Here is a 17,353-nt window from a genome sequence, read left to right as displayed (position 1 = left end):
AAAGAGTCAGTGCACTCTGCCACATCCCGGTATGTCCCGGAACTGTCCTTACTCAAGCCCTTTAGCTGCCTCCCATGCGCACGTGTGTGACAATATATACAGTATATATACAGTACTGTGCAAAAGTTTTAGGCAGGTGTGAAAAAATGCTGTAAACAAAATGCTTTCAGAAATATAAATGATTGTTTGTTTATTGTTATCAATTTACAAAATACAAAGTGAGCGAACAAAAGAAAAATCTAAATCAAATCAATATTTGGTGTTACTACCTTTTGCCTTCAAACCAGCATCAATTCTTATAGGTACACTTGCACAATGTCAGGGATTTTGTAGGATTATAGTCAGGTGTATCATCAACCAATTATACCAAACAGGTGCTAATGATCATCAGTGTCACACGTAGGTTGAAACACAGTCATTAACTGAAACAGAAACAACTGTGTAGGAGGCTTACAACTGGGTTAGGTAGCCAAACTCTACTACCATGGTGAGGTTGTGGAAGACAGTTTCATGTCATGGCAAGATTGAGCACAGCAACAAGACACAAGGTAGTTATACTGCATCAGCAAGGTCTCTCCCAGACAAAGATTTCAAAGCAGACGGGGGTTTCAAGATGTGCTGTTCAAGCTCTTTTGAAGAAGCACAAAGAAACGGGCAACGTTGAGGATCGTAGAAACAGTGGTCTGCCAAGGAAACTTAGTGCAGCAGATGAAAGACACATCAAGCTCATTACCCTTCGAAATCGGAAGATGTCCAGCAGTGCCATCAGCTCAGAACTGGCAGAAACCAGTGGGACCCAGGTACACCTATCTACTGTCCGGAGTAGTCTGGCTAGAAGTGGTCTTCATGGAAGGGTTGCAGACAAAAAGCCATACCTCCGACGTGGAAACAAGGCCAAGCGACTCAAGTATGCACAAAAATATAGGAACTGGGGTGCAGAAAAATGGCAGCAGGTGCTCTGGACTGATGAGTCAAAATTTTATATATTTGGCTGTAGCAGAAGGCAGTTTGTTCATCGAAGGGCTGGAGAGAGGTACAATAATGAGTGTCTGCAGGCAACAGTGAAGCATGGTGGAGGTTCCTTGAATGTTTGGGGCTGCATTTCTGCAAATGGAGTTGGAGATTTGGTCAGGATTAATGGTGTTCTCAATCCTGAAAAGTACAGGCAGATACTTATCCATCATGCAATACCATCAGGGAGGCGTATGATTGGCCCCAAATTTATTCTGCAGCAGGACAGCGACCCCAAACATACAGCCAAAGTCATTAAGAACTATCTTCAGCGTAAAGAAGAACAAGAAGTCCTGGAAGTGATGGTATGGCCCCCCACAGAGCCCTGATTTCAACATCATCGAGTGTGTCTGTGATTACATGAAGAGACAGAAGGATGTGAGGAAGCCTGCATCCACAGAAGATCTGTGGTTAGTTCTCCAAGATGTTTGGAACAACCTACCAGCCGAGTTCATTCAAAAACTGTGTGCAAGTATACCTAGAAGAATTGATGGTGTTTTGAAGGCAAAGGGTGGTCACACCAAATATTGATTTGATTTAGATTTCTCTTTTTTTCATTCACTGCATTTTGTTGATTGATGAAAATAAATGATTAACACTTCCATTTTTGAAAGCATTCTTTGTTTACAGCATTTTTTCACACCTGCCTAAAACTTTTGCACAGTACTGTATGTATGTATGTATGTGTGTATGTATATATATATATATATATATATATATATATATAATATATATATATATATATATATATATATATAAAACACACACACTCACTATATACTATATAACATTTCCCTAAATATGAAAGGATACCTCCTAATAAAAACAAAGACAGGTAACACTGTAATAGTGATGTGCCATTTGTGAATATAGTGTAATGTACTAGTATATTTTCTTTTCCATGTACAAATGCATTTGATAGTCATAACTTTCACCAGTCCACAATAGCTTAAGCTGCTTCATACTCTAGGTGACAGGAAACATACAGTGATAGTTTCCTTAAAATGAATACTGCATCTCTCTTTTTTTTTTTTTTAAATGTTATTGATTTTATTGTAATCATTCTATACAAATAGATCAATTTATCACAAAAAAAAATTGAAGACAAATCAAACCCCACCCCTGGTGCAAAATATTGGTGTAGCAGTAGCCAAAGGAGAATTGCTTAGGGCTTTTTAATAAGGCAACAATAAACAAAAGAAATGAAGAAATATATATAGGTAAATAAATAAAGGAGAAGGAAAATAAATGCGGTAATAGTTATTTCTCTTATTCTAAAATAATATTGATTAGGATCCTGCCAGGTTTTGAAAAAATTCTGTACAGATCCTCTAACTGAGGAATTACATTTTTTCCAATTTCAAATAATATAAAACATCGGTTTTCCCACTGACTTATCAGAGGAGAGTTAGGATTCTTCCAATTTAACAAAATAAGTCTGCGTGCCAAAAGTGTAGTGAATGCAGTCACCGTTTGCTTGTCCTTCTCCACTTCAAGTCCATCTGGAAGAACACCAAACACAGCTGTTAATGGGTTAGGAGGGATTTTGACCCCAAGGCTGTCTGAAAGGCACTTAAAAATGTTGGTCCAAAATGATGTTAGTTTGGTGCAGGCCCAAAACATGTGACCTAGTGAGGCAGGAGCTTGGTTGCAGCGTTCGCAGGTTGGATCTTGCCCTGGAAACATTTTGGACAGTTTTAAGCGAGACAGATGAGCTTGATATATAATTTTTAGTTGAGTAATTCTATGCTTTGCGCATATGGAACTTGAGTGAATTCTCTGCTTTGCTACCTTCCACTCCTTTTCTGATATATTGATTAAGAGATCTTCTTCCCAATGTCCTCTTGGGCCTTTGAAAGGTAGGGACTCTAATAAGATTTTATATAATGCGGAAATGATGTTTAATTCCTTGAAATTGAGCAGTATTTTTTCCAGCATGGTGGAGAGTACGAGGTGAGGAAAATCGGGCAGTCTGTTTAACAAAATTTCTAATTTGAAAATAGTGAAAGAAATGTGTAGCTGGTAGGTTGAATTTGGAACGTAATTGTTCAAAAGATGCAAATATGTTGTCTATATAAAGATCTCTGAGCATTTTAATCCCAAAACTTTTCCAGATATTAAGAACTGGATATGTTTGCGAGGGCTGAAAGAGGTGGTTCCCTTGCAGAGGTGCCGCAGATAAAAGATTTTCCATCTTAAAATGCTTTCTAAGTTGGTTCCATATTCTAAGTGAGTAAAGCACTATTGGGTTATTAGTATATTTGCGATAACTTGCATTTATTGGAGCGCAGAGCAGGGAGTATAAAGAAGTACTACAGGATTTTACTTCTATTGCGAACCAAGCCTGTGTATGTTCATTTTTTTGTGTCCAGGTTTTTATGGCTTGTATGTTTGCTGCCCAGTAATAAAACTGAAAATTAGGTAAAGCCATGCCACCTTCTGCCTGAGGTCTTTGTAGGGTCGCTCTTCAGATACGTGGGTGTTTTGAGTTCCAAATGAATGATGTTATTGTTGAATCTAATTGCTTAAAAAATGATTTATTGATATATATTGGAATGTTTTGAAATAAAAAAAGAAGTTTAGGGTTAGCAACATTAACAACATTAATTCTTCCGGCTAGAGTGAGATGAAGGGTTGACCTTCTGTGCAAGTCTTGCTTAATTTTTTCCATACAGACGGCAAAATTTTGTTGATAAAGAGCTTTATGTTTACTTGTGATATTTACCCCTAGGTATTTAAACTGATCTTCTATGGTAAAAGGTAGGGTGTCCTACCTAATATTAAATGCTTGTGAATTCATTGGAAAGAGTATACTTTTATTCAGATTAATTCTAAGACCAGATATCTTTTGAAATTCTGTGAGTGCTGTTAAAACTGCAGGCACAGTGTTTTCTGGGTCTGATATATATAAAACCATATCATCTGCATATAGAGAAATTTTCTGTTCCAGTCCTTCTCTGATAATCCCCTTTATCTGATAGGAATTTCAACAGTGAACCGCCAGTGGTTCAATGGCGATTGCAAACAGCAGTGGTGACAAGGGACATCCTTGTCTGGTACCATGTTCTACCTTAAAGTAGTCTGAACAAATGTTTTTAATACAAACTGAAGCTTCTGGATTGGTATACAGTAGTTTGATCCATGCACAAATATTTGGGCCAAACCCAAATTTCTCCAATGCAGTGAAAAGGTAGTTCCATTCAATCATATCAAATGCTTTTTCTGTGTCTAATGATAGTAATATCTCTGGGGTGTTTGATTTTGCTGGTGAATATATAACATTAAACATGCGTCGGAGATTGGAAGATAGGTGTCGGCCTTTAATAAATCCAGTTTGATCCTGTGCTATTACCGAGGGCAACACTTTCTCCATTCTTCTAGCTAGAATTTTTGAGAGTATCTTAACATCATTATTCAGGAGTGAAATTGGTCTGTATGATGCACATTGTAACAAGTCCTTATTTTGTTTAGGAAAGACAGTGATTAATGCTTGACGAAATGTTTGAGGTAGTATTTGGTTGTCTCTAGCTTCTGTAAATGTTGCCAATAAGAGGGGAGCTAGCTGAGTGGAGAATTTCATATAAAATTCTACGGGGTAACCATCAGGGCCTTCTGATTTCCCGCTTTGAAGTGACTTTATAGCATCTAGTAATTCTGTTAGCGTCAGAGGTTTATCCAGTTCCTCAGCACTTAAAGCATCTATTTGTGGTGTCTGTAATGTATCCAGAAATGCATTAGATTGTGTGTTGTCTTCTTTGAACTCAGTAGAATATAAGGATTTATAATAATCTCTAAATGCGTGCATTATATTTTTATGGTCAATGATTTCTTCGTGTTGGTGATTACTGGTATTGCATTGCGAACTTCTTGTTTGTGAATTTGTTGAGCTAAAAGCTTATTAGCTTTCTCTCCATGTTCATAGTAATGATGTCTTGACTTACAAATAAGTTGTTCATTTTCTTTAGTTGTTAAGATGTTGAGTTCTGTATGCAGGGCCTGCCTTTTCCTGTGAAGAGCTTCACTTGGACGCCTGGCTTGTTCTTCATCTATTCTAGTAATTTCGCTTCTGCATCTCTTTTTATCTGTGGTACAGACATCACTTGTTGATCAATGGAAGTGCCATATTTTGTATATTATAGAAAGTATTGACTTGGGTCCTGTATCATGAGCCCCTATTGCGTCCCTTTTAAAGTTTCGCAGAAGTTTTCGTATGTGTCTTCTTTTTACAACATCATGATATGTTGGGCTATTTACTTGTCCTCTTAAAAACTAGTGATTCCGTCCCTGTGAAACTCTGTCATTTGTTTGGCAACTTACAGACATACAGTGGACGCTATAGAAGGTGGTACAGGTGCTTCCAAGGTTACTTACAATAAGCCTGAACATTTTTTTTCCCCTTAATGCATAGTCATAGCAAGAGTCTCCCTACCATTGAAGACATTTACCTCCATCGGTGCTTGCGTAAGACAAGCAGCATCATAAAGGACCACAGCCATCCATCACACCAGCTGTTCTCCTTGTTACCATCTGGCAGACAATACAGGAGTCTGGCTGCTCGGACTACAAGACTTAAGAACAGTTTTTACCACCAGGCCATTCGACTCCAACAGCAACACCTGAACACTTACATACACTTACATTACACCTACATTGCATTACATCTACATTGCACTACTCACACACAAACTGTACTTGCACACTCTCTGAATACTGACTGGAACATGCATCTGCACTTTATGGAATATTCATCTGTACTTATGAAACATTATCTGTGCAATAACTGTCATTTGTACTTGCTGCCCATTCAACTCGTATTGCTCAATAACTTCTTTTAAAACGTACACATTTTATTTTATATGGCTTGTCTATTTTTAACTTGTAATTTTTTAAAATTATTTCTTAGCTTTATTGGATCTAGGCTGAGTGACTTGTTTTTCTTGTCATACACATTTCATTGTATGTTGACCCTGTGTTAACCTATATATGACAAATAAACCTAAACCTAGTTTTAAGCACCAACAGAACTAAACTGTACCTGGTCATTTCAACCTTCCATGCAAGTTTTAATGCAAGCTAAGCTAGTATGGAAGTTAGGAAAACTCCCTGATTTTACCTTGTTAAAGAGCTGAAGAAAGTATACTGTATCTAAAATACATAATGTTGCAATTTAACATTTAAAGATTAGAATACTGTTCCAAAAAAATTTTCATTCATAAAATCCTTGAACTATGCAATTGTTGCCAGTTTGTTACTGGAATTTACCTCCTTTTAGTAACTGTTTTAAACCAAGTAATTTTCACTCATCCACTAATATGCAGTTATTAATTACATAAGTGATAAAGTACATCTTCAATTTTATTGTTAGTTGAAGATTGTTAACTGAAGATAATGAAAATAAATATTTAATTACCTAATGGTGAGACATGGAGAAAGACATTATTTTTTGAAAGTGATTTGGTTTTTTGCAATTTGAACACAGGAACACAGATACAACTCTGTACTGTTTTTTTTAACAGTTGGAGCACAGGCAGATTATGTGACTTGGGTCACACAGAGTCAGGGGTGAATGTAGAAATTAAACTGAGTTGAAATTCTAATATTTTAGCCCCTATTCCACACTATCTGCTGTTAGGAACTAATCCAAATAAATATAGAGCTTGGCATTTCCATCAAATTCTCAAATATTTATAATCACATACTGTACCCAATTATGTCAAACACTGAGCTCAATTCAGAAATCCTCATTCATTTCTTGAAATAAGCAAGTTTAATATATTATTAAACAACAGAGTGCAGCAGAATTGCACGGTGGAAGCAAGGCTGCCTGTCAGGAAGGAAACCAGGCTTCATGTCACAGGTCCTCCCTGTGTGGTGTTTTCATCTTCTCCGTATGTCTGTGTGGGTTTCCTCTGGTGCTCCGTTTTACTTCCACTGTCCTAAGACATGCAGGTTATATGAATTGGCAATGCTAAATTGGTCCTAGAACGTGTGTGGTGTGTGTGTGTGTGTGTGTGTGCGCGCGCGCGCTTTCACCCTCCAATGAACTGGTGCTGTTTCCAGGGGTGGTTCCTGCCTTGCGTTCTTTGCTAGCTGGGATGAGCACCAAATCCCCATGTAACCCTGGTCTGATTAAGTGGGTTAGAAAAAGACATGACCTTAAACAACAGAAGTAAAATTGTTTGTATCCTACATTCAATGTTGAAAATGTAAATTCTGCTAAATGCTTTTATGATAATAAAATAGATTTGTTTTGAAGTTTTAGAGAGCAACTGTTAATTGTAAATCTACAATTTAGTGTTTTATTTATCTCTGCTGCTTTAAGAACTCCTTTATGTAATTGCATAGTAAGTCCATCATTAATACATTTTATAAAGTAATTGTTTTCAGAAAGGCAGCCTAAATAATTTATTACTGTGTATATCTTATGTGTCACAACTTAACTGATGGCTAATATATTAGTTTAAGAACTAATTTATATGAATATTTCTCTATTCCTAAAATAATTTTGCCTCTGTGAAATAATTATGGAGCAATAATAAAACAATTTGAACATCTTGACAAGGTATATACAGGGCTCATCTCTGCTAAATATAAGTGAATAAGCTAGCTTTTTTTTATACCGCATAATAAGTATCCACCTTAGTTTTGCAGTATTTCTAAACTGGAGAAGTTGGTGACATTAGATAACGTGTAAATGTGAATTCAAATTTTAATTATTGTGAAAGGTTTATTAATTTTTTAAAAAAATTTTCTTGGTTTAATCTGCTACCTTCATATCTGTTGTATTTTTAAACACTCGTTTAATGTAATGAACTTCGTAAAAACTGTTTTTATTTTGCACTTAAAAGACTTGCAGATCAGATGAGAATGATGAACTTTCTTCAATGGCTAGAACTTTCAAAGAACATATTTACAAGTTTTATACACTTTCTAACCAGAATTAAGGTAAGAAATGTTTTTACATTTCTCTCCCTACCTATGCGTGTGTGTGTACTGTATATGTATGTATTGTGTGTGTGTGTGTGTGTGTGTGTGTGTGTGTATATATATATAAAATATTTTTTTTTTTTTAATTTAATTTTTTGCCTTCCTTGCTTAAGGCAACCCTCAACGTCATTAGAAGTGTAGTTCTGCTGGTTTTGGACAGAAGTCAGAAAACATGCATACTTGATGGCACTTTCAGTAGCGGAAGCTCAGCAAAAAACCTCATTGTTGAATCTGAAGTAGCATATTTAACAACTGAAGGAATGTTTTTAAGTGATGCTTTTGGAGAAGTGGAGCAATGTTCATTAGAAACAGATATTAAAAACCAAAGGACTGTAAATTCGGAACCTTCTGGCAGTGACTCTACTTCAGATCAGGAATGCACTACAGAATCATCTTCAAGCAGAGAGCAGTCCTCATCTTCAGTTACTCCTGGAGGAGTGGAGATAACGTAAGTTTTAGTTTGTTAATTAAATAGCGTTTCAAAGTTAAGACATGCTTTCATTTTCACAGGTGTCACAGAATTCTAAAATCACTTTAGTGTTTCTTTAGATGTTTGATTTTATTAAGAACTTACTGGTTGTAGTGTCAATTTACTAATAACAAATTTGAAACAAGCCTTAAATGCACATGGCAGAAAAAACATTTTTTTTTTTTTTTAACCACTGCACACTTTAGAAACTTCAACAGATCCAGACTTTTGCTTCTTGTGTGTTTGTTACGGCCTACCAAAAGGCTTAGGGGAATATAAATAGGCCACACACGAGAGAGAGACAGAGCAAGAGTTTGAGACAGAACAGAACTAAACCAGTGAAATAAAAACAGACTCCATTTATTGCTAAAAAGAAAAATCTCATAAAATATGGAGAAAATAACACACAAAACAGAAACATGACAGGAGGACAACACTAACTTAGCTATGTAGCTAAACAAAGTTTACACAGCTAGATGCACACTATCCATACTTATCACATAGATGGCTAGCTTACAACAGTTACATTTCTTTAACAAGCAAAAAAGAAACAAAAACCCAAAAGCCAGTTCATCCAAACCTAACTCCTAACTCTGGTTTAATAACAGAGAGCAACTCAATAGGTGGGTTATAAAGGCAGGACTCAATTGAAGTCATCTGTACCAAATTAAAAAAACTAGCTGAGTTTAACAAAAAGATCTAGAGTAGGTCGTAACATTGTTGATTTTGTTAAAAACACTGTGGCTTCATATTAGAGTTTTCTTCACAACAAGTTGCACTGAATTCAAAATTGTCTATGATGCCTGAGGTGGTTTGTCCTGTGCTCCCAACAACCCTCCCCCTAAACCCCCCCCCCCCCCCCCCACTGTATCTAAATGGAAAGCTCATCAAGGACAACTTTGATATTGGTCTCTCTCTCCCCCCCCCCCCCCCCTTTTTTTTTCTTTCTTTAATTTTTTTTTTTAATTTATTTATCGGACCACTTGCATTCTGCACACCTTAAACTGATTCTTGTGTTCCATATGTCCCCTGTGCTGTACCATTAATTAAAGTTATGGCCATTTCCAAATTTGCCTAATCCTGTTCAGATTCACAGGGCCGAAGTTTGTCGTAGCAATAATGGGCATTAATATAGGAACAAAATCTGAACAAGGAGCTGGTCCATCATGGGTTATTCTTAAAGACAGTTTCCATTCCCTAATACACAGTGTCCTAAGTTGATGCCAAGAAATTTGAATGGACTGCTTTGGAATTCAGTATTTCCTGAGGAGTCAGTTTTTATATTTTGATTAACATTTGCTTTGTTTCTTATCTAGATTTTTTTTTTTTTTTTGCTGATTCCAATCGCCCATTTGTTTGTTTGTTTGTTTGTTTTTTCAAAGTTTGATATGCAAATTGGTTATTTCTTGTCAATATCAGGGTACACTCAGTCAGCAGCTATCACTTAGTCCATTTGACCTCAGCTTGTAAAATTTCTGTACAAGTTTTAAGAGAAGTGTGAAATTTTAAACAGTTGTTAAAGTATTTTTTAAATTCTGTGAGCCCTCTTTAATTAACATTAAGATTGAAAAAAATTTTATTTTCCAGACATGTTAGATTGCAGTGAAATACATTGTTTTTTATTCTTGATGTTTGCTGAAAAAGAATTCTGCACAATTGATCATCTATTTATTTTTAGTATATTGTCATGGTATTAACTTTCCTGACTTTATCTCGATATCATCCTCCATGAAACACAGGAGAGCTCAATGTGTACTGTTTGTTTGACAAGCTGCTAGGGCCAGAGTGATGACTGTAGAAGGCAACTGAAGAGAGTCTTCTGGTATAATGGAAAGAATTGCAAAGCAGAACATTTACATAATGACAGTCTGTTTTAACAAAACAGGCTATATTCATATATGTAGTTTGTTAATTAAGGTCATTAATTATGCATGCTGCATTTTTAATATTATGTTATTCAAGAACAGGAGATGACATAGAGAGAGAGATGGATAAAGCCTAAAGTATTCAACATGGAGCTCCAGGTGGAAAAGAGTCACCCATCCCTCCTTTACTTTTAGTTAGCGCTATGTAATTCTAGCTAGCAGGCACAATAACTGTTAGCTGTGCTGAACATTAGTAGCCTTTCATTGTCTTTCTATACCATCTTGGGATTTAGCATTCTGGACTAAAACATTTGTCTGTTTCAAAGAAAACTAGAGAAACAGTGCTTTGAATTCATTAGCATTTTTGCATTTATTAATGACGAGTTGTGTTACCCAGCCTTTGCCTTGTTATAGTGCAATCAGTTAATCAGATGTATCAAAACTACCATGTTGAATAGTAGTTTTGGCATACAATATTTGTAGGGTTTTTGCCAAAGTTTAATATTATTGGCTGGCAAGTATGATGTAATGGTTAAGGCCTTCCTGAGATTGTGGGTTTAAATCCCACTACTGACACTATGTGACCATGAGCAAGTCACTTCACCTACCTTTGCTGCAATTGGAAAAAACAATTGCAGTGTAACCAATTGTATGTCAAATGTTGTAACTTGCCTTGGATTAACGTGTCAGTCAAAAAATAAGTTAAAAATATTATTAGGTCCCTGGGGCTCGTTACTCTTGAACATTCTTTATGCAATTGCACATAAAACATTCCAGATCAATTTCTGCTTTTCCTAGTGATTTGGCTTTTGTTGATGGTCATTGCAAAACAGTTTTACAGGAAAAGTGTATTCTTTTGAATTGAAATGGGTAATTAGTAGGAACGATGTGAAATTTGAGCATACAGTTAGGTCCATAAATATTTGGACAGAGACAACTTTTTTCTAATTTTGGTTCTGTACGTTACCACAATGAATTTTAAATGAAACAACTCAGATGCAGTTAAAGTGCAGACTTTCAGCTTTAATTCAGTGGGGTGAACAAAATTTTTTAACACAATCCCTTCATTTCAGGGGCTCAAAAGTAATTGGACAATTGACTCCAAGGCTATTTCATGGGCAGGTGTGGGCAAGTCCGTTGTTATGTCATTATCAATTAAGCAGATAAAAGGCCTGGAGTTGATTTCAGGTGTGGTGGTTGCATGTGGAAAATTTTGCTGTGAACAGACACATGCGGTCAAAGGAGCTCTCCATGCAGGTGAAAGAAGCCATCCTTAAGCTGCGAAAACAGAAAAAACCCATGCGAGAAATTGCTACAATATTACGAGTGGCAAAATCTGCAGTTTGGTACATCCTGAGAAAGAAAGCAAGCACTGGTGAACTCAGCAACGCAAAAAGACTTGGACGTCCACGGAAGACAACAGTGGTGGATGATCGCAGAATCATTTCCATGGTGAAGAGAAACCCCTTCACAACAGCCAACCAAGTGAACAACACTCTCCAGGGGGTAGGCGTATTGCTATCCAAGTCTACCATAAAGAGAAGACTGCATGAAAGTAAATACAGAGAGTGCACTGCAAGGTGCAAGCCACTCATAAGCCTCAAGAATAGAAAGGCTAGATTGGACTTTGCTAAAGAACATCTAAAAAAAGCCAGCACAGTTCTGGAAAAACATTCTTTGGACAGATGAAACAAAGATCAACCTCTACCAGAATGATGGCAAGAAAAAAGTATGGAGAAGACGTGGAAAAGCTCATTATCCAAAGCATACCACATCATCTGTAAAACACGGTGGAGGCAGTGTGATGGCTTGGGCGTGCATGGCTGCAGTGGCACTGGGACACTAGTGTTTATTGGTGATGTGACACAGGATAGAAGCAGCCGAATGAATTCAGAGGTGTTCAGAGACATACTGTCTGCTCAAGTCCAGCTACTGTAAATGCAGTCAAATTGATTGGGCGGCGTTTCATGATACAGATGGACAATGACTCAGAACATACAGCCAAAGCAACCTATGAGTTTATTAAAGCAAAGAAGTGGAAAATTCTTGAATGGCCAAGTCAGTCACCTGATCTTAACCCAATTGAGCATGCATTTCACTTGTCAAAGACTAAACTTCGGACAGAAAGGCCCACAAACAAACAGCAACTGAAAGCCGCTGCAGTAAAGGCCTGGCAGAGCATTAAAAAGGAGGAAACCCAGCATCTGGGTCTGAACTTTTTATTTCCAGTTATTTAATTTGTCCAATTACTTTTGAGCCCGTGAAATGAAGGGATTGTATTAAAAAATGCTTTAGTTGCCTCACATTTTTATGCAATCATTTTGTTCACCCCACTGAATTAAAGCTGAAAGTCTGCACTTCAACTGCATCTGAGTTGTTTCATTTAAAATTCATTGTGGTAATGTACAGAACCAAAATTAGAAAAAAGTTGTGTCTGTCCAAATATTTATGGACCTAACTGTATATTATCATTATTGGGTGTTTGATTTTTAGTTGTTTACGTTATTCACTCAAATATTTCTTTTTGTGTTTTTCATCAGTTGTATGTTCTGGCTTGTATTTTTATTTTGTTTGTTTGTTTTGTTATGCCATGGGCAGAAAATAAAGTTCTAACACATCGCGTTTTACTTATTATAAACAGTAATAACATGCAGACATCCCATGTAATGAGCTGAATATTTTACTTTTGGGATTGTTTTCTCTAGAGCTTCAAGTGGAAGAAAATAACTTTTTGGAGACTTGTTAAACAATTGGGGGTCCCTTTTTTAAAGTCCACAGATGCAAATTTACATGTAAAGATTTTCTGAGAACGGGATGTGGTTGGTGGGGCATTCCCATTCAAAGTAAACATGGAAATGTATACTTCAGTGGATTAGTTCTTGGGGGACACATTAAGTTTAACTTGCACTATGTCTCCTCCATGTCTTGTATCCAAGTAAGCCACTTCCACCTCTACTTTTCTCTCCCTGCCTTTTTTCTTCCAGTGTTGCAAAACCAAAGCTCACCCACAGTGTCTGGCACTGGCAATAGAGGTTTATATCGCTTATATTTATATCGAAGCATTCAGCTTCGCATTTTTCTTCAGCTTTGTCGAACTTTTTTTTCCATTTCACACATCACTGTACACAGCAAACATGATTACGTCTGTTTTTTCCTGTCCAGGACACCGCTTCTTCCTCTGTCGCTCATCCACCCTATTGGCTAGTGTTGCTGTCAATTGCTTCTGCTGCGTTCTTCGTTTGCAGAAAGCCTACTGTCAGCACTGTGCAAACCATGTAAGTTAACTTAATGTTAATAACTATCGAGAAATAAACTTATCAACAAATTAAAAAATCTAATTTTCTTTTTACTATTACATCACCAAATTTAAATCAAATTAGTCCAAACATTTTTGAGATTTTGGATTGTTTAGTGTTTTTATTGTAGAGATTTTTTTAGTTTTTTTTTTTTTTAAACCCCTAATAATTAATATGTTGAACTGTCTTTTCTTAGTGAATACCTGTTGGCCCAGATATACAATGTTGCCGAATTTGAGCTTTTTAACTAAATGGGAAATAGTGTTTTTGTTGGTGAGTGAATGAGTCGGCTAATCACTCAGCCAGTTTTTCATTTTAGAGAGAGAGAGATCTAAGATCTTGTTGTATGTGTATTAGCAAATTAAGACACTAAACTGTGTCATACTGTGTTTCATTTTCACATCTGGTTTAGGTCAATGTAATCCAGTATAAATGAGAGTGAAGTTATCATTGTGTAGGTTCTATAGGCAAAGATTTTTTTCATGAAGCTAGTATAATCCCTTAAATAATGTCTAGGGGTCTGCAGGCCCCTGGATAAGGTTAGTTTTTAACTTTATCAGTACATGGCTAATTGGCAATTTGGAATCCACTGCTTATTAATACCATGCTTACTGTAATTTGTCCAAATTGTACCAAGATGAACTGGATGATCAGGAGTGTATTTCTTGGCTGACATAGGTATGGCCATGATGAGAGAAGATGTAAAATTGCATTCCATATTTAGAATCTGCTGTCAGTAGTGAAGTGTGGTAGTGGTGTTACAGTTTTGGAGTACTTCACTGCATCAGGACCTAGATTATGTGGTATTATTGAAGGAAACAATTGTTTTTCTTAGTGTGGGAAGGCTCTTCAGGAGAATTGCAGGCATGACAGTTACCCATTGCTCCTGATTTAAACTAACTGGGATGTTTTGCAAAGACTTGGAATTAGCTGTCCATGCTCAGTAACCTTCAGTTGTCAGTGTTGGAAAAGTGTTCTACAAGAAGGGATGGGGCAAAATACGTTTACAGCATTGTATGTGACTGATCAGTACAACCAGAAAAGGTCTGACTTCTGTTGCTTCCACTAAACGGAAAGCTGTTATTGAAATCAAGAGGTAATATTTTTTAACAAGACATTAGAAATTTTTTGTTTATTAAATAGTTAAATGAATTTCAAACTTTTTGTGTTATTTGTTCTGTTAGGTTTGCATAATTTTATACAGTTTGAAGTAAAACAATTTCAATGTTGTATTTCCATTTCGAAAGATTGATTACATTTTTCTTTTTTTGATATATATATTTTTTATATAAACTCATTTCTAAATTAATTTCCACATGGTGCATTGTAGTACCGGTTCCTTAATCTAGACTGTAATAGGCCATAAAGCCTACCTGAAATATTTGCAGCATGTTCTTTGGTTAGTGTTTCGCTAAGAGCCCTCTGCACAAGCCTGTTTTTGGTACACTTCAAAAATGAATACATTTTATACATTAAAACTATTTTTATTACTTAGAAACGCAGAAGTTCAAAAGTATGGTGAAGCACTACATTGGTTGCAAGTGTATTATAAAATGTAGGGCTCTGGCTGTTTTTTACTAATCAAATGCTTGGTTGATTTATTATTTCAATTACTCAGTTATTCAAGAGTTTAAAAATGCAATGTTCTGTGCAAAGATTTTTTTACTTGCTTGATGCTCTCCTTCATAACAATAGTAAAAGTAGGCTATAAAATTACATTGAGCAAAAAGTGTATAGTCTTGTTATTAACTTTAATGTTCAGCTTAACAATTCCATTTCTGTTTTCAAAATTCAAGTGAAACTATTGTGAAAAATTTTCTAGAATGTATTTGTTTAAATTTTTACCCACTAGAGGACAGCAACTCCTCACTTTTTTTTCCTCCTTCTTTGAGTTCTTTTTGAGTATTTAATTCTCCACCATATCAACATCCTCTGTCTTTGCCATTTCTTAAAAATCTGTTTAGCATTACTCTTGGTCAGTTAAGTGATGAAAGTATCATGTAATAAGGCAACTAATTAATAACAAGATTTATTGACAGGTATTTTCATCTCATTAGTGTAATTTCTATCACATTGATGTACTTGTTGTTGCCCTAATAATGTTGGAGTGAGTATTTATGAATTACAGTTGTGCATATAATACAGTTTATTCGGTGTATTTAATAAATTCAAACAACGGTAGCTTTTCTCAGATTGAAGTGTTGCGACTTTATCTGTTCTCTTATTTTATTTTTAGAATTAATGAAGATATGAAGCTGACAGACCTCGAACTAGGAGGAATTGCAGATAGTATTCAGAAGTTGCTTTACACAGCCTCTGATGTATGTCATGACCGATGTGTCAAATTTCTCATGGCAAGAGCTAAGGTAACTTATATTCAGTTTTGGAGAGGAAAAAATATTTTGTACAAATTTTTGCTATTTGTACACCTTTTTTTTTTTTTTTTTTTTTTTTTTTTTTAACTGATTTTATAGTCCTCACAACTGGCATTATATGGGCTTGTATTATTTGAGTTTACCACAAAATGACCATGAGGTTAGACGATTATGGTTTCTGGGATTTATAATGCTACCAAAATACACCAAAAATAATGAGAGTTTATTGGCTCATTGTATGACAAATTTTGGCTTTATGAGTTTCACAATGAAAGGATGATGTTGATGGTAGTTGCTTTAAATCTTTCATGCATGTTGACCCTGTTGCAGCATACAGCAGACCCTCACAGTGCTTAAATCAGTGTTATCCATTATCTACAGAGCTATAATCTTTAAAAGAAGCCTTTGACCATAGACTGAACAGTCATAGTGATACATTTCCATTCTTTGCACCCATTACTATGTCTGTTGTTGAATTAATTATTGCTAACTACATCTGGACTAGTATTGGATGAGAGCAGCTTGGACTTTTGTGAATTGGCATCCGGTGATCTTTCATTAGATGCTTCCAGAATATCATTTGTTTTGGTGTATGATAACACAGCCTTTGATAGACAGTTGCCTGTAATGCTTAATTAGGGACACTTCAACTGAGCAATTAAAACTGACGATCATCTCAACCATTGTGCACCCTTTAAAATCAGTCTTAACTGGTGCCAGTTTCCAATTAGACTATACACAAATACACATTGTAGCTTTCTTCCTGGGAATTCCATAGGGACATCACCACTCTTCTTTGCCCAGCCATATTCCATTAACTGTCTCCAGTGGAGCAAACAGTATATGAGACATTCAGAGATGTGAACTACTACCTACCTCATGCTACAGATATCATCGTGGTTTAGAAATTACATTCACGTGTGTTTTTTTTTTTAATTTTAAAAAATAAATATGTTTGATATTATGGGATGACCTCTAAAACTTTTCACTGCAGTTACAAACAATCTGCTTGTCCTTACTCCATTTGAAAAACAGAATCTAGTTAAGAAGTGGTTTGCTACAAGACAAAAAAGAAAGGCCTCAGTTTTTGTGTGAGAAGATAAACTTACTGGAGCCCCAACTGACAGAGTTTTCTAAGTTTACCTATTAGTGATTGTTTTTACTTTGAGAGTGTGTATTTTGTTTCTTTATTTCCATGACTTAGTTTGTGGCACATTTTTGCAAAATATGAATAATTCATTTTGGTTTTCATTTTGTAATTTGATAAAAAAAAAACCTAAATGCCACATGCTGCCTGGTTGAATGGTGCTTGTACATTTTCATCCAGCTCAAAATTTACCCCTTGCCAGA

General features: G+C 35.9%; 1 protein-coding gene across 3 annotated transcripts in view; it reads left to right on the top strand.

Moving 5' to 3' along the window:
- Positions 1-17,353, top strand: part of vps54 (VPS54 subunit of GARP complex) — a 163,731-nt gene that overhangs the window by 94,638 nt on the left and 51,740 nt on the right. For all 3 annotated transcript variants that reach the window (XR_007933614.1, XR_007933615.1, XM_028820123.2), the window contains exons 11-13: positions 7,860-7,956; positions 8,112-8,446; positions 15,865-15,994. Coding sequence is in view for 1 of the 3 variants with exons in the window: in XM_028820123.2 (XP_028675956.1) it covers positions 7,860-7,956; positions 8,112-8,446; positions 15,865-15,994 (562 nt within the window). In the remaining 2 variants the exon portion in view is untranslated. The remainder of the gene's footprint in view (positions 1-7,859; positions 7,957-8,111; positions 8,447-15,864; positions 15,995-17,353) is intronic.

This window comes from Erpetoichthys calabaricus, chromosome 15 (genome assembly GCF_900747795.2).
Source record: "Erpetoichthys calabaricus chromosome 15, fErpCal1.3, whole genome shotgun sequence".
NCBI lineage: Eukaryota > Metazoa > Chordata > Cladistia > Polypteriformes > Polypteridae > Erpetoichthys > Erpetoichthys calabaricus.
This window is presented reverse-complemented; position numbering and strand designations above follow the sequence as displayed.